The sequence below is a fragment of the Podarcis pityusensis genome, assembly GCF_964106645.2.
Source record: "Podarcis pityusensis genome assembly, chromosome: 7".
Taxonomy (NCBI): domain Eukaryota; kingdom Metazoa; phylum Chordata; class Lepidosauria; order Squamata; family Lacertidae; genus Podarcis; species Podarcis pityusensis.
In genome coordinates, this window is record NC_138031.1 from 30,287,854 (window position 1) to 30,306,335 (window position 18,482).

The 18,482-nt window shown below is 41.6% G+C and overlaps 1 protein-coding gene across 2 annotated transcripts in view; it reads left to right on the forward strand.

The window, feature by feature from the left end:
• Positions 1-18,482, forward strand: part of LOC308481336 (tumor protein D52-like) — a 34,852-nt gene that overhangs the window by 13,022 nt on the left and 3,348 nt on the right. Inside the window, exons 2-5 of one of the 2 annotated variants that reach the window (XM_081013658.1) lie at positions 8,976-9,091; positions 10,422-10,570; positions 12,919-13,020; positions 18,209-18,250. In XM_081013658.1, coding sequence (XP_080869784.1) covers positions 8,976-9,091; positions 10,422-10,570; positions 12,919-13,020; positions 18,209-18,250 — 409 coding nt within the window. The remainder of the gene's footprint in view (positions 1-8,975; positions 9,092-10,421; positions 10,571-12,918; positions 13,021-18,208; positions 18,251-18,482) is intronic. The other variant, XM_081013659.1, reaches the window with a different exon arrangement.

Sequence of the window (18,482 nt, forward strand, 5' to 3'; positions counted from 1 at the left end):
CATTTTGGACCTGGTGTTACCAGACACTTCCTGGTTTTTACAGGTTCCTCGGAGTGAAATCTGCAGAGAAATAAATGGGTTTTAATGCCATTCCTAGGGCTGTAGTTAAGCACACAAAATAGGAAATGTTTCTTTCAAATCTTTAATGAAAGCAAGGGATGCCAAGATCATGTCATTCATAATCTAGTTTTATTTCTTTACTTGAAACACTTAAAACGTTAAAATCAATTCCTTTTCTCAAGTACATACGGGTTACATACGCTTCAGGTTACATACGCTTCGGGTTACAGACTCCGCTAACCCAGAAATAGTGCTTCAGGTTAAGAACTTTGCTTCAGGATGAGAACAGAAATTGTGCTCCGGTGGCGTGGCGGCAGCAGGAGGCCCCATTAGCTAACGTGGTGCTTCAGGTTAAGTACAGTTTCAGGTTAAGTACAGACCTCCGGAATGAATTAAGTACGAATTACCACTGTAATACAGTCTCCAAGCTACTTGAAAATGACATTTCAGACTCAAACTTTATAGCCCTTTGTAGAAGATAATCCTCTACTAGATAAAATCCTCTTAAATATATATATTTTTATCTGAACACCCCCCCCACCAATAGTATGGAGTGTCCCAGCCTCTCTCCTTTCTGTTCCATTTCAGCCTCTAAAACAAATTGGAACAGAGACGTCAGAGCTGTAAGATGCAGTTTATGTAAGAATGATGCTTCTAGTTTTGTGGCTGACTGCCAGATGGACACAGAGGCCAGCTTTGTGATGTATAAGCTAAAACAAGTCTATAATGCTACCTGCTTTTAAAAATAGCAGTCACTTCAAAGGCAAGAATCTGCTTTTAAACACATTAACAGTTCCCGTAACACAGCCTCCACAATCGTTGGCTGTTCCTGTTCATATACACCTTGACTTGATCCAGGATGTTGACTTATTCTAGTTATCCTTTTGTCTGTCCTGTCTTCCCCCACAAGACATAGAGGACTTTTGGAAGAAGGAAGATCTCACATTCCACTGAGTGTGGAGGCACTGTGCCTCTGCTGCTATCTCAGATGTTTGTATGTTCTAGTGGGGAGAGTATAATCTGAGCAAGCCCCTAGGTATAACTGTCTGGCAACAGCAGAATATCAGGAAAAGCTAGTCTTTTGAGCACTTAGAGAAAGACGATGCAAACCTGCATTTCTAGTGCTGTAAAACGAGCACCCGCCCCTTCTTGCTCTTGAGAAGCAGTTGAATCCTGAGCTGAATTGGGCTGCTTCAGAAAGATTCAGGGCTTTTTTGATGAGAAGCAATTGTCCTCTGAGTTGTCCCGAGGAAGATGCTGTTGCTCCCAAAGCCTTTGGCCTGCTTCACAACTGTCACTGTTTAAAATTGCTGCATTTCACAAATTTAGCATCTAGGCATTGGCGGGGTGGGGGGTAGTTTTGTGACCAATGGGTCTAGCTTTCTGTCAGGAAACACCTTTACTAGGGCTCTGCTTTTTACTACTAGTCCCGATTCTTTTGGAAGGGATGTACCATAGGTATCAACTGAGCATAAAATAAAAACTTCAATCTGTTTTCAAAACTCTCTGCTGGAATTTTGCAGATGACTTACCTGGGACCCTTGATGTTTCCATCTGCATATAAATTGCCCAAAGACTAATCCAGACAAAGCCTTGGATTTACTGAGATGGACTTTGGTTTTGAAGATGAAGTGGGTTGTGTTTGAGGTGACTTTCTCAAGCGCCAAAGTGGGATCCATACTGAAACTTGTACAGTATTTGGTACATGGTAGTTGATAGTATGCCCAAAAGCAGGAGTGAAGGTTTTCTTTAGTATGGAATATAACTCTGAAAATGTTGTTACTTACGATTGCAGACCTCCTTTGCATTAATTTTTCTGCAGGTCTTCCCAGCTTATGACAGTAACATTGAGGGATTATACTGAAAGCTACACTGTAGTAGGTTACATTGAGATGTTTCCACACTTGCGGGTTGCTCTCATCCATCATTTAGCTACACACCTGGTGGGAAATTGGGGATACTACCCCCTGATGTTGGGAAAGATTGAGGGCACAAGGAGAAGGGGATGACAGAGGACAAGATGGTTGGACAGTGTTCTCAAAGCTACCAGCATGAGTTTGACCAAACTGCGGGAGGCAGTGGAAGACAGGAGTGCCTGGCGTGCTCTGGTCCATGGGGTCACAAAGAGTCGGGCACGACTAAACAACTCAGCACCACCACCACCACCACCACCAAAGCCAACATGGTAAGTTGGACCAGGAAGTTGTAACTTGCTATATTAAGGAGTGTTCTAACCTGTCCTGTTTTGATATGGAGGCATGTACAGGGTGAATCTGTACTAAAGCTAGGAAGAAGAAGAAGAAGAGCACAACAACCCTCTGATGGAATGGTAACAATGCCAGCCTGTCACTCCCGGGATTAGAGCAGTTTCCTGGAGTTGCATCGTGCGCTCTGTCTCTGTCTGTCTTAGGACCTCTCTCACACAGACTTCTTTGTAATTATCTGCAAGACCTCTAAGACGGGCTTTTCCAGCTCTCTGCACTGTTTCATGTGAGAGGATTCTGGATCAACCTTGCCACATGGATGCACTAGAGTACCTGCTCTCCTTCAGCTGCCCAATTAACCGCTGACGGTTGCTAATTCAAGCGATGGTTTAGCAACTTAGTGGAAGGAAGACTAGGCTCTTCAGAAGGAAGGAGCATGGCAGTGTGCTTCAATGCCACTCAAGAAGAGGTGTTATGTTGCGTCCTCAAAGTTAATCCATTTTAGTAGCATTCTGCTGTCCTTGGAAGGGGTGTATGAATTTTCCCCACATAGCTGTGACAGACTGCCTCTGCAGTGCAATATGTTTTTGCGTCTGTGTGTATCTATTTAGGTGGCTGCTTGCTGGTTTTCCCAGGACTGCTCCTGAGGGATGATTGGAAAAGAAACGGTGCCTCAGCAGATAATATTGCAATCCAATTACTGCAACCAGCGTTGAAGACACTTGATAATGCTTGGCTGAGCCTGAACAAGCCAATTTACGTTGCAGCGCATTCAGGTTAATTCCATTATAATTGGCTCAAGTGCCTTGGCCACAAGCAATATACTCTGTTGTCTCATCAACACCTCTGTAATAAAATTAAAGCTTCTGGCCCACAGTTAACAAGGAATTGTGTTAAGATTCAACTGCAGTAGGCATTTACAGGCTTGTGAACAAGTGCACTGCGGGGTTGTGCTCCAGAACTTCCCTGCACCTTCTCAACAGACATATACTGGCTCCAAACTCTTTGGAGAAGGAAAGTACAGTTGAATGTTGAGGGTGGAGGTGAACATGAAGTGCCTTCTGTATTGCCTTGAAGGGAGGGTGGTAGTTGCACAAGAAGACCAGCATTTGCAGAGGAATTGTACCTACTGTCAATCCTCCCCAGCTCCTTTATGCTCACTATTTTGGAAAATGTTGGGTTGGGAGTACAGATCTTTAAATAAAGCATCCAGAAATGTGGGGTGGTGGTGCCATTTGTAAGCACCAAAAAGGAAACCAGTTAATGAGCAACATGGTACATCCAATTTCTGTTGGTGCATGTGGCATATTAATGACCACCCAAGTGTTCAATGACCACCGAAAGTGCTATTCTAGATTGAAAGGAACACAAATAACTCATGCTAATTTTTTTGTATTATGTTCCTTAAAAGCTATTAATATTTAGGTATTTTAAAAGTCAGTCCTGTTCGCTCCCTCACTTCTACAAATTGTCCTTTCCCTATAACTTTATTACTCTTGCAATGACTTTTTAGAGGCTTCTGGGGGCTTTAAATGACCTGCATAACTATCAGGGATCAGTGTAGTAATCCATCTAAAAAGAAGCTCAAACTTTTCCATGAAGGCACCCAGCGTATGGAATTGTCTCCAGTTTGAAACATGGCAAGCACAAACTTGGATGGGCCTGCAGTGCTTATTAAAGGTGCATCTGTCCACCTAGGGATTTGCAGGTTGATATTGAGCTTGGGAGTTATGTTCTGTGGATTGTGATGTACCTTATATATTAATGTGTTGGTTTACTTGAAAATGTGTTGTGTTGTTGTGAACCGCCCCAATATTGTTGATGAAGGGTGAGATAGAAATACGTTCCATAAAACAACTTTTTAAAAATAACGGACAGTAATATTTTACAAATAAAGCATGGTGATTTTCTTTAAGCTCTTTTGAGTTCTTAAAACCATGTGTCTGCAACACAGCACTAGCAAGATGCCCACTCAATACTTGAAATGTGGCTCAAGTATAGAGGATCTCTTGCATAATTCTTATGCTTGAACCGTCCTAAGATCTTCAGATGAAGGACAATATACAACTCTCTAACAAATAAATAAAATATAAATAAATAAATAAGCCAGCTTTTTGTGCAAGGGCTTTATTTTGGGGGCGGGGGAAGAGGCCTGTAGTGCAATTGTAGAGCCTTGCATGCAAAAAGTCCCAGATTTAATCCTCAGCAACTTCAGGTGGGACTGACAGAGACACTCTACCTGAAACTGGGGAGAGCTGCTACCTGTCAGTGTCGACAGTATTGACCTAGATGGAACGATGGTCTGATTTGGTATAAGGCAGCTTCCTATGTTCCCCTCCAAAATAATCACCACCACTTAAGTTTTGGACCAGACCCTGAAAAATGTGTCTTGCTTCCGTATCCTACACAGTCAATTTAGTTCGGCATCCAGTTAGTGCATCTACTGTCCGCTTGCAATTCTGTGCCTGTATTCATTACTCATTTTCTCCCCAATTTTCTTAAATGGATCCTTTCTAAGGATGACAGTTAGCATCTTGTTTCTTCCTTTGTAACCTATTATGCTTGCTGTTGTACTTTCCTGAACGATGGGGAGCCACATATCCCGTACCACTTCTGAGTTCAGCAGAGCTTGACAAAGGCTACATTACATGCCAGGACCTTCATCTGAGGTGAAGTCAGTTGACTGACACATCTCTGCAGTTGATAGTGTAGAATGCACAGCAGCAACGTGATGAAGCTGGAAGTAAGAAAAGGGATTGTTGCAGTCTGACAAAGAGGCACTTCACTCATAGAAACCTGCTGTGTGCAAGCAACAAACACAGATCCCCCCCCCCCCACTAGGAAATTTGACTAGAGCTGTCTACTATATATACAAAGACACACAGGGCTGGCAAGCTACACACTGGAGAAGAAAAATCTATTCCATTAATCAGGCATAAAGTCCTACACAGATGGCTTATAGGATAGATTATGGCTGGTAATCCTTTTGTGCCCTAGAAGATTAAGAATATCCTGGTGCAACAGCAGTCAGCTGACGCTTTAAAAAAAAAGACTGAAAACTCTGGTGTAATCCTGCACAGGACCGAGACTTCCCAGAGCCCATGGCAATTCAGTTTACTGAAAATGCCTTGTTGCGTACAGTGGATTTGGGCTTACTGAAAAGTTGTAGCCTTAACCACCAACTGCACAAACTACGGCAGTTAAGGAGTACCCGAGCCATTGCTTTTTAAGTTGGTATCCTAAACCTCGCAATTATATCAAATGCTTACGATTCTCCAGTGGAAACCTGGTACACGGTGTGAGTGCCTAGCATCTTTAAATCGGTGCCTCGGATTTTAACAAGTCAAATGACTTGCGCAAAGAAAAGGAAAGGAGAAGACTGGATGCAGGAGCAACATGAATGGCCCCCATGCATGCTGAGATCTCTGTGATGGACTGGCTGGATATGGATTTATATGAGGATTACAAATCTCCTTTTGATTTTGATACTGGAGTTAATAGAAATTATCTCTACCTATCGCCCAGCATGGCTTTTTCTCCTCCTGGATCTCCTGTGTTGAAGGATTCTGGTAACTGTTTTTATATCTACAGCCTTCTTAAGAGAATCCATACTATAAGAGCAGATCATAGCTCAATAGTTATATGTTTGTTGTAATGTTCTCTGTGCTTTTCAGATGGAATGGAAGTGATCATAACAGGGTTCCAGAAGGGAACAAAACATAGCATGTTAGATTTAATGGATGAAGAAATAGGGATGCACTCAATAATATGGATGCAACTGAAAGCCTGATTTGAATAATAGGTAATTAAATGTTAGTGGAACTTTGCCTCAGAGCTGCCTTAAACACTATCTGGCATAGACAATGATTTGAGAGAATGGGGAATGTTGTGTTAGCATCCAGTTCCAAAAGAAGCTTTCACACGCATCTGACAACAAGGACTTGCGCAGAAGCTGTAAGTTTTCTGTGTTTCTCTGGTCCAGGGTCACCCAACGAGCTTCATGGCTGGGTGAGAATTTGAACCCTGGTCTCCCAGGTCATAGTCCAACACACTGTAACCATTACGATGCCACACTGGCTCTTGGAGACACGCACAACCAGTTAAATGTTCTTCTGGTTCTTGGTCCAGAGCTCACTTGAACATCTCCTTTGTGCTTGATCTTGGAAAAAATGTGTGTGTTTCCCAAGTGTTCATAGAATACTGATTTAGGTAACTATAGCACAGCCTTCCTTACCCTGATGTTCTTCAGATGATGTTGGAATCCAACTCCCATCAGTTGTCCAAAACATCTGGGAGGGCACTAGTTTGGGGAAGATTTTGGGAGTGGAACCTTTGTGAATTTCAAAGTGATTATATATATTCAACATAACTGCTAGAAACTATTCCAAACAACTTAGAATAAAATTAGCTCTGTCAAATTTGAACATAGTTTGGCATATTTTGACCCCACCACCTTTTATTTATTCTCAAAAAAGAATGAATAATGCTCAGATTTCAGCAAATCTTTTTGCAAAAAATTAAAGGTGTGTGTGTGGAGAAATGAATTTACAAACATGAAAGACTTCCTTAGACATCACAAGCTAGGTTCTGACAGACTAGAATTTCTGGTTTTGTAGAGATGGTGTGATGCCTAAGGCACCAAACTTTTAATACTATTTCATGCTTGCAGGCCATAACTAACTTACTAAGTTATTTGGTAAAGCTAGATACTTGCCACTACAACACTTTTCTTAAAATTGGACCTTGGCATACTTTTAAAACTGATTACAGTGTTTAAATAAGATTGCAACTTAGTTAGATAAAACTGAATTTGGAATCTGCACTTAGACACGCTCTGCACAGCAATCTTCCAGCAGAGTGATGGGTTATTATGTACCCCATGACTACTATACACATCCTATGAAAAGCGGGTTCTTGCTGTGAATATTGGTGCTTTCTACCGTGAGTACATATGATGGAAATGACCTCTGTGCAGTTTCGTCTATGGTAATGAGATCTATGTAAGAATATATCTGAAATGCTTCTTGGCCTAGTTGGATCCTAAATGGCATTAGTAGCAAGGCATGTTTAGCTAAGTGGGTAGGATTCCACATAAACTTGTTTACCGATGACCAGTGTCCTTCCAGTACTTCTAGCAATACTCTTGATTGTGGAAGAGAAGCAAATCTAACTCTTCCCCACTCCATTCTCTGTGAAGGGAAGTGACCGGCCCAGGGTTACCCATTGAGCTTCACGGCTGACTTGGGATTTGAGCCCTAGTTTTCCCAGATCCCAATCTTAACGCTCCAACTGCAACACCGCACTGACTCTCTTCTGCTGATGTGTTCAGCTGTCATTCTGTGCATCCTGAGACAACTTCCCTGCAGCGTGACTGGGAGGCAGCCAGGAGAGTTGTGTGGCACAAGAACCAAAAACCCTTTTGCCCACCATCCTTCTGGGGGATGCAAGATGGCACATTCCTGGATGGATATCCCCAATAAAGTCACAGCACAGCTAAAAATATAACTAGAATACTCTACTTGTATAAAAAATTAAACCAGAATGCACTTACTGCAGAGAACTAGAGGCGTTTGGCGGAATGTTTTAATTCGGTTGCTTGCTGGCTCATGAAAACTTAAAACACTATTTACCATCCTTTGAGGATAGGTTTTGCATAAATGATTTTTATGTTCCTGTAATGCAGAATAATTCTCAATTGGTTAACTGCCTTCTTGATAGTAATCTGAAGAGAGCTTTGCAGGAAATGCTTCCGTTTGCTATTGGAAAAAGAACATTCTCTTTGGTATGTGGAGTGACAAGATTGTATTGGTGTTATTTACTACATCGGTCTTTAGCACCAACCTCTGATTTTCAGACTGTTCCAGGGAACCATATTGGGGGCAGTTATGTCCTTGAGAAGACTGGTAATGCAAAATAGCTTTTCCACCATTACTGAACTTACTGTGCAGCTGCATAGGAGTGTTGGTTGTGCTCTGGGATGCATTCTGGGCATTGGGAACAACTTAGGACTTCCGGAACAGACCAGTGTTGAACGGTATACCCTCTACAGTATTTGAGTTGTTTGGCACACAGATTTGCAAGTTTCAGATTTCCAAGCTTCAGGAATCAGATTCATGTAAACCAGCGTCTTTGGTTGTCATTTCTGCCTTGTCCATATGATCTATAAAACCCTTGCCCAGTTTTTGCCCAAGATGAAGATACCATGAGGGCATGAATATGATGTGAAAGGGAAGGTGTGAAATGGGGAAATCTTGGATCACACAGAAGTAGTAAGGATAGAAGGTTTTAAGAGGTTAGATGAGGCCAAGGCACTGAAATCTGAGTAGCAGTTAATTCTGATCTTAAAATAACAAAACCCTGATAAAGCAGCTCAGTGTTGTAAATGTAGTTTTTGCTTCTTCCTCTATTGAACTCTGTATTCACTGTCAAATATCGTCTGTTGTCATGCATCCATTCATTGAAACGCTCCTTACAGCAAGATAAATCAGACAGTCCTCTTATCAGGGGCATGGGAAACCTGTGACCCTTCAGCACAGCCAAAAGGTTGGGGATGATGCAGTCCAATGTGTGAGGAGCCACAAGTTCACCATCCCTGCACCATTGCAGTGGTGGGAAACCCCCACTCTTGCTTTTCACACACCCCACCAGCCTTGATGACGAATGTTTGACAACAAAGCAATCTTAAAGTAGTGATTCTTTTTCTTTTTAAAGGTCTGCTGAAAAATGAAGTAATTCCTGAAGTTGGAGAAGATGCTGCTGCTTCAGTTAATGTTGCAGAGGCTTTGTCAGAAGAAGAACAGGAAGAACTTAGAAGAGAGCTTGCTAAGGTAAACCTGTTATGTGTGGCCCTCAAAAATGATCTGATTCACATGTGTGAGCCACAGCTGCATTTAATATGGAGTTATGAGGCTGTCTTTCTGATAGTGCTGTTGGAAAGTAATTTGTTTTTATAATGGACACAGTGAATGGCCTAAGGCTGCGTGGTGCTGTTCTGTAGTTAATTGTGTCTTGGTCTCAGTGGAAGGTCCATGTAAAGCAGCCCTGTGTTTGCTGGAAGAACAGTACAATATGTACAACCTTGATTTATGGCTTAAGCTACCTCTGCATGCATGAAAGGTTCAGCTGATTTGTTTGCTTCATATATTTGGGGGTTTTAACAATTGCAAATTCATTAAAGGGAAAACAAAACAAACAGAAATACATTTAAATATCAATGCATCCATTTTAATTTACACATATTTATCAGTATATTATTTTGCAAGCAAAAGTAGTTCCTGGTTACCTGTTGCCACACTTGCTTCGATCAGCTCTGTCTCCTTACAGAATTAAAAAAAAGAGCTGAAGCAGAAGTTGGCATTTGGAATTGCAAATGCAGAAGGCTTTGGTTTAGAGTAAGAACACTTGAAAGACATCGCAGATGTAGCACTCACTTTGCTCTGATTGTGCCTTCAAAGCTTTTCATGTTTCTTGCTCTTAGTTCTGTGACATTGGGACCTGAAACAAAACATTGTACTGTGCAGCGATGCTGTTCAGGAACTCAACCATTCTTTTCCATTACCCCGCCCCAAACCAACATGGCCACTGAGCATTCTGTCAACACCAAACTTTTGGGGGGTTCACCGTCGCTTAGGGGTTGTTGGTTTTTTGGGGGTTTTTTTTGCCTGAGGGCTTTCTGTAGTTCTGTTAAAAAACCCCAACAAAAAACCAACAACCCTGATTATCTTGCAGCCTGAACATTGGGAACAGAGGGAATTATATTGCCTTCAGTCCATTACAAGTTTTAGATTTTTCTGTTTTGGTTTATGCTGTTTTTAATGTGAATGTTATTTTGATTGTAAGTTGCTTTGAGTTGCTTTTGTGGAAAAAAAGCAACCAATAACCAAAAGCAACCAATAAGTTCATTAATAAGTAGATGTGAAAATTACCCATGCAATTGAATTGGGGCACTATTAGTTGATTACTGAATCAGAATCTGTTGGTGTTTTGTCTCAAACTGAAACCTATAATTAACATATATTTAAACCCTTAAAGGAAGCAAGTGTAATTTGTTCCAAACAAGGAAATGTTCATAGTAAATGTGAAAACATCTGCTCTAAAATAATTCCTCAGTAGCTTATGCTTCCCTAGTTGATTTTCTTCATGGGCTCTATCTCGTAGGTGGAAGAAGAAATCCAGACTTTGTCACAGGTACTAGCTGCTAAAGAGAAGCATCTAGCAGAAATAAAGAGAAAACTGGGGATCAGTTCTCTGCAGGAGCTGAGGCAGAACCTTTCCAAAGGGTGGCAAGATGTCACAGCAACAAATGCGTATGTTTCTTCACTTAAATTATTTTGCCTGAATGCAAGGGATGGGCTTGAGTTTCCTTGTCAGCTGAATTTGGTGGGCTTTCTGAGAGGAAGCCTTTGTTTCAGGGTCTAGTGATGACAGGTTATATGTTTGTAGCGAGGGTTTCAGCGGGACCATTCAGAGGAGACCATTCTTCCTAAAATGTTAGTTTTCTGTATGCCTGAATTCTCTTCGGTGATGGGAGAACATTCAGACACTTTGCATGAAGCCTGAGCTAGGAAAACTTTGTGAAGTGGTCCTTAATGTCTAGGCAAGGTTTAGTCAAAGCAGAAGCGAGCTTCTTTCTAGGGTTGGTTAAAATTGTCATATCATTAAGCATCTGGCTCTTCCAACGTTGTTTAACGACAACTCTCATCAATCCCTGGCAGCATGACCATTGGTCAGGGTTAAGCTGTAGTTCGACACACATATATTGGAGGCAGTGTTTTTGTTGTTGTTGTCTGTGGGTGTGAGAAGGCCGTTGCAAATGTTTTTGAACATTGATGTTTTCATTGTGAAAACACTTCCAATGTATTTTATGGGAAGCAATTGATAAATGGAATCAAATACATACAGTGATGCCTCGCAAGACGAAAAACTCGCTAGACGAAAGGGTTTTGCGGTTTTTGAGCTGCTTCGCAAGACAAATTTCCCTATGGGCTTGCTTTGCAAGACGAAAACGTCTTGCAAGTTTGTTTCCTTTGCTTGAAGAGGTGCTGTTGCGACTTGACTTCGAGGAGCAACTCATAGCACGCGGTGTGGTAGCCTTTTTTGAGGTTTTTGAAGACTTTGGCGATTTTTGAAGCTTTTCCAAAACTTCTTTTGCAGCCATTTGGTAAGTTAAACTTTTAAAACTTTTTTGGGGGGTTTTGGATTTTGGGTTGGGGTGTTTGGAATTCAAGGACTTGGTGTTGGGGAGGGGTTTGCAAGAATCTGGAAGCTTGTGTGTTTTTTTCTGCATTTTTATGATTTTCTGTGACCATTGGGCCACTCTGCTGTTTTTTAAAAAAAATTCTGGATTTGAATTTCTGTGTGGTGGGTGGCTGGGGGAACAGTTGAGGAGGGGTTTGCAAGAATCTGGGAGCTTGTGTGGTTTTTTCCTGCATTTTTATGATTTTCTGTGACCACTGGGCCACTCTGCTGTTTTTTTAAAAAAATTCTGGATTTGAATTTCTGTGTGGTGGGTGGCTGGGGGAACAGTTGAGGAGGGGTTTGCAAGAATCTGGAAGCTTGTGTGGTTTTTTTCTGAATTTTTCTGATTTTTATTGTTCCTTCAATTTTTGAATTTATTGTTCCTTCAATTTTTGAAATGCTCTTTACAGTATGTGTGACTTTAAAGAGCACTTAATAAACTCTTGTACCAAATTTGGCTTTGTTTGGACTTTTTTTGACCATAGGAACGCATTAATTGAATTTCAATGCATTCCTATGGGATTTCGTGCTTCGCAAGACGAAAAATTCGCTAGACGAAAAAACTCGCGGAACGAATTAATTTCGTCTTGCGAGGCACCACTGTACTTTCTTCATTTCTACAGCACAAACACACACACATCTCAACATTACATCAATTTATCATTCTCATTGTCCACTGTGGGAGCAGAATGCTGGGCTAGACACAGTCGGTCTAGCAGGGATGCACTTAAGTAACATCTGCAGGACCACAGCTTCCTGTCCCTGCTCTTAAGCACGTGTGCTGAACGTGTGGCCAGATGGTTTATTCTTTCTGGTCAGCTAGTTGCTGAAAACGCCTAATGCAACTGTGTGTAAAAGACTCAATATGGCGTTTTGGCGATTGGCAAAAACGTTTTGGCATCTAAGACAAAAGAACCTGGATGTCTTGCAATTTTCGAGAACTTTTTCTGGTTAAGTTTGATAGGAAGATGAGGCAACTCTCCCAACTGTTTTCTTATCACACAAATTGTATCGTGGAGCAAATATTTTGCCATGTATGTTGCGAAAGAGATGTGTTATTGGCAAACCTTTTCCATTTTAAACCAAATCAGTTATACCACGTGCTCTCCTATAGATGCCTTGTTGTGACTTGTTATGCCACTTTTACAAAAAAAAGAGAGTTCTAAACCCAGTTTCTCTCATTTTGATAGAGGAAAGGGATGCAGGATACAGAATCTAACTTTTCAGACAAATTTGATGTACCAAAGCTAGTGTTTACTGGAAATGCTAAGGGTTGAAGAAGAGCTGCCTTACTAGCAATGCATGACTTCTTAATTTCAAGTGCAATAGGAGCAAAGTAATACGTATGCCTGTTCCAACACTTGTGGTGCAGGTGTTTGAGAATTGTGATAATAGGTTGACTCTTTTTTTAATTTAGGTATAAGAAGACATCAGAAACACTGTCTCAAGCTGGGCAGAAAGCTTCTGCTGCATTCTCAACAGTTGGCTCTGCAATAACGAAGAAGTTGGAAGATGTGAAGTATGACTTTAATTTTCCCCTCGCCTGTAGTAGTATCTGTTTACACTGCATAGGGTTTCAACAGTGCCAAACACAAAATTGCAAACCCTTCCAGGAGTGCAGAGTTTGTGGATTGCAGCTGGGAACTGACAGCTTGATTCTATAACTAAGCAGGTTCCCTGCTTGTTCATTTTGACATGAACAAGCAGGGAACTACCACCTCTGGCCTTGTGCTAATGGCATTCTATTTTTTTAATGGGTGGGTGGGGACTGTGCCACTTACATGTGAAATGGTCCCCAGTCCATTGAATGGACTAATATTGATCCACATTGAGACTTGCATCTTCCCAATGTGCCTTGATTAGGTTCCTCCTATTCAGTGCACTTCCCAAGATATTTAGGTGCATGAGGCTGCAAATTGTGTTTCCTTCCTGAGTGTTAACAAAGCTATCGCAACATTGTGCTTCTCTCTAACGAAACCCCAAAATTTGCCATCTGAAGCAAGCCGCCTCAACCTACCTAATAGTTGGGCTGGTACTGCTCTGAATTGATAAGACTAATCCTGGAGAGCTCCTGCATCTAGATGTTCCTTTCTTGATGTAATCATGTTGGAGGGTAGGCAGTAGGGAATAAAACCTCAGTTGGAATGGGGTTAAACTAGTTGCATCAAGCTACTGAAAGCAAGCATGTGAGAGCTGCATGAATCCCAGGCATATAGAAATAAATCAAGAACGTTCTGAGTACCTGCATTTTTGTGAAAACTAACTCCCATCCTAGAACTGTGGCTTACAAAACTTCTGATCTTTTATTCTGTTTATATGTTTTGTACTGTTGGTGAGGTTTTCTGGGGGTGAGGGATGGAACGTGCTTGTGTTGGGTTGTAACATCTCTAGGTATCCTTAGCAGAGCATGTGTGAACTGTAGGTTTGGATTCTATATCCTGGAAGCTTTATTTATTTTATTTTTTAAAGATTTAAAATATTTGCATTGTTTCTGAGGTTGAAGGGCCCAATTGCTTTTCTTCATTAAAGCAATGGTTGTGGGAACTTGTGACGAAACCAAATGGTATAACAGCAGCCGCACAGTGACCTGGTTTGCATGTCAAGTTAAGCCAAACTTTGACTGAACATGAATGTATGAAGGTGTGGACCCTTGAAGAGCTTGCAATCACATTGCTCCTCCTTGGCCCTTTTATAGCTGCTGCACTGCACTAAGGTTTGGCTTTAGCATGTCACCCAGACCTGGACACGTCATTAAACAAGCTATAACCAGCTTGCATTTGGCTACACCCCATGGCTAATATGCAGGGAGCTTAGCATGGTGTCCCAATCTGGGCTTGTGTTTAAGCTTGGCTTAGTTCTGTGCAGCTCAACATGGCAGCAAAAAAGGACTGGGGAGGGGCAAAGTGGCTGCAATTTCCTCTTTGGGAGCCTGCACTAAGCCAAGTTTGGGTTCTTCGTTACACTCTGGGCAGCTTTTCGTGTAGACGACACAAAAATGTGCATCTTTCTTATTTCAGTTTGTGGGTGCTTGCACTCAGATTTCTTCACTCAGAAGTAAAATCACTTGCATTTAATTGCACAATATTTCCTTGGAACTGCTGAATCTCAGAGCTAGATTTCATTGCTGAAAACGAACCCTTCACTTCTGTTGCTGCCGTTTTCTTCTGGAGTGTAGTCAGTTAACATATAAGTGCACTACCTCAAGCTCACTACTTTTACTGTGAAAATCCCTGTGTGTTTATACTGGAACTTTCTCTTTATTTTTAAATGTTTGCTTGGTGTCCTACAGAGTGCACGCATTTACACATTCCTTTAGGTAAGATTGTGAAAAGTTGCTGTAGAGCATGCAAGTAGTCTTTTCGTTGTCTAGTGAATAGCTCCTGACTGACCATAATACTGGGTAACTTGAAGTAGTTTTCCTTCCCCACCAGAAAAACTTTTTTTTAAAAAAGTGTTTAATAGATTATTAGAAATACTAGGTTATTTCCAATGAAGTTATCCACAGAGAAGACCCATTTGTGGAAGAGACGTGGGAGGTAGCATATGGCAACTCTGAAGAGCACTTCAATGTTGTTAGCCATATATAATATGTGAAATTCAGGGGAGGGGGGATAGCCCTGTGAAGTTGATTGCAATAGCAATGCAATTAAATAAGGAATGGAAGAGGTGAAGGGAGCCAGGGGAAAAGAGCAGAGGGTTTCTGTGGTGAGTGGAAGGATGCTGTCTGGATACCACATCTATCCATCCATGGACAGGTGCCTTACCTGTTGATAGCCAAACAGAGGGATAGACCTTGAATACAGGTTTCTCAGCCGTCAGGTCTACCCCAGGTTTTGCCACCTCTCAGTCACAAGATGTACCAAAAATGTTAGACCTGTTGTTTGATAGTTACATATGTTGGTTTGAATTTTTTTTACTATGAGTAATTTCTGCAAGTTCCTATGAACCAAGCTTCCCCTGGATTGAGCACTTAAAACATATTGAATAGCCTGTTTCAAGAGAATGTTACCAGTGATCAAATAACAACAGATTGACTTTGTAGTTAGTGTTAAGGAAGAGAGTCTTAGCGAGAACAGTTTCGTTGCCCCCTAACACAATGCGCACTGATGGGTGGGATTCAACCAGTGAGTCCCCTTAGTGGAAGCCCTGTGCAAGGACTTCCACTTGTGCAGTGAAGCTTCTCTCCTCTCCTCCCAAATGACTTTTTTTTGGGGGGGGGGTATTGGGAGAATCACCGAAACAGCACACAGGGGGATCGTTCTGTCTGGCAAGCTGGAAATGTTTGCCACGATGGAACGATTTTCTTAGCATGGCATTGAATTTCTCCCTTTCAGATAATACTCTTCTACTTTATTGGAGCAGAATTTCAGCACAGAAATGAGCGATAGCTTTTCTTATTTATCTAAAACTCAGATATTTTTCCTGCCCCCTCTCTAGTTCCTTCTATTATATGACTGAATGTTCCAGACCTGCTGGGGAAAGTAGAAGGGGATAGTGCTGTGCACATAACACCTTCTTCCAGTGGAACACCTGAAGAGGGAGATTTCTGTTGCCTCCACAGTGAGATACCTGGGCACCAAACAAGAACAGAGGCAAGATAATCCTCCTTTGGATGGCGGCACTGGAAGAATGAAAAGCAAACGATGTTTCTGCCGAACTTCCCTGTGCAGGATCACAATGGCCAAAAAACATTTTACCTTTTAATTCTTAGCAATTTTGACTATTGCTCACTTGCAACACTGGGCACTATATTCCTTTAGAAACATTGGAAGTTTCTTTATACTGAATCATACCAGTTGGTCCATCAAGTTCAGTGTTGTCTACACTGACCGGCAGTGGATTTCAGACAGGGTTTCTCACAGCCTTACTTTGGAGGTGCCAAGGATTGATGCTGGCACATTCTGCATGCAAAGGATATGTTCTGCCACTGAGCTATGGCCCTTTGGGGTGTGCTGTAGCTACAGTAAGCATTTCAAGGTGGATAGCTTGTCTTTAATGCCTAAGCAAGTGGAAAGTGTGCTGTATTCTTTCCAGTTCTGTTGTCAATGATTGTGCAGCACTTTTGAGAGAAATTGGATCTGTGGCAATATAGGTCAAGGGGTTGCAGGGATAGCAGCAGAACTGGGACTGCTACCTGACAACCTTGAGGCTGCTTCATCGCCAAAGAGCAGAACAGCTGGAAAATCAGGAAGAGGAAAACAGAAAAGAGCTTATGTGTGAGAGAAAGTGGCAACGAAGATGATAGGGCAAGAAAGTGAATAAATGTTAAAAGGTGAAAATGAGAGGTTAAGTCAGGCATAGGCAAACTCGGCCCTCCAGATGTTTTGGGACTACAACTCCCATCATCCCTAGCTAACAGGACCAGTGGTCAGGGATGATGGGAGTTGTAGTCCCAAAATATCTGGAGGGCTGAGTTTGCCTATGCCTGGGTTAAGCACTGATGCTCCTGCGGGAATGATGTGGTGAGTTAGAGGTGCATGTTCACACATGCACCTTGACTCACTTTTGGGGTATATGTGGTGGCATGAATGCCAAATTCCTATTATGTAGATGGTGGTGTTTTGGTTGTCTATGCCTAGCATTCAGATGAGCTGTTAGCGGTCTTCACAAGGCTAAAAAAATTCAGATGTTAAAATAATGATCCAGTGACTTAAACTCCAAGCTAGAAGACAACCTACAGTGTGAACCATGGTTTGTACCCGCTAAATCATACTCTTTGAGCAGACCCATTGAAATCAGTTCAGAAGTTAATCATGACTTAGTTGGACTCAACCCTATGTAGCTAGTATCGGTTGTGTAGTTGGCAGACTAATTGGTGTTGCCCAAACTGTATATAGAAATAGTTTATATAGGAACATAATTGAAACATTCGGACCAGTTTAAGTGAGAACCATTTTTGCTTTTTCTCAAGATAGAAAGCGTTTCTGTAGAACAACCTGTCCCTTGTTATTAACTGATAGCTTTCAATAGCTTTGTTTTAGCTTCCTGATCATCTGGAACATGTCATAAAACTGACTTGTTTAACAACTGCATCACTAAATCCGGATAGGCTTGGCAGCATCTAATGGCCTATAAAGTAACAGCTCACCATAACAGTGTAGTGACTGCCCCAAGGCATTATCTACTCCTGTGTTGCTGAAGGAACAAGCATTATTAGTATATTGAAAGCTATTGTGATCCACTGTATAGTTATTGATAGTCCAGATCCGATTCTTCCTTGCACTTTTCCAGGCTGGGTGAACAGATAAAACAATAGGTGCCTGGTGTATCCTGTAGGATGGTTGTGAGGATGAACATAAAGTGCTAATATAAAAAGAGGCATGGTTTTTGGCAGAAGCTGATTGGCCCCATCCTGAAAACACATTGAATCATGTTTATATCCCTAGGTTAAGGTTTTAAAATTCTGGGTGTACTTACTCCTGAAGTTTACACTCATCTGATTAATCTGTAAAGTTTGGCATTCTTGACTAAATCTGATCAGTTACTTTAAGAACCACCCTGTGGAGTTTGTTTACTAACCTAGCATGATGTGCTTATATGTTGCTACTGCTTGCCTCTTAGTGGTGCATGGTGACAGATTTGCATGCCTGTTTTGAGTGTGTTGGATAAATATTCTCATAATATGTTGCTACACGAAATGGCAGGGACATGGTGCACCTCTCCTCATAATCTGACTGATTCTCCTTTCTTTTAACGCTGCCGTGTAGTATACGTTGTCTACAACATTCAATTAGCATGCCTGCTATGAGGTAATGTATGTAACTGCATTAAGTTTTAGTTCCTATTCTAATGTAAGGAGGGACAAATAATCTTGATTGCTGCAAATGCATATTTAAAACAGGTAAAGGTGTATTTGACTTGCCCCATATAGAGTGCTTGGGTAATGCCATTTTGTATTGAAGCAGGAACATACCCTGCGTTGTCACCACTGATCCAGTGGACTTCTGTTAGAGTAGGGAAGGTGGGGGAAGGAGAGGTATA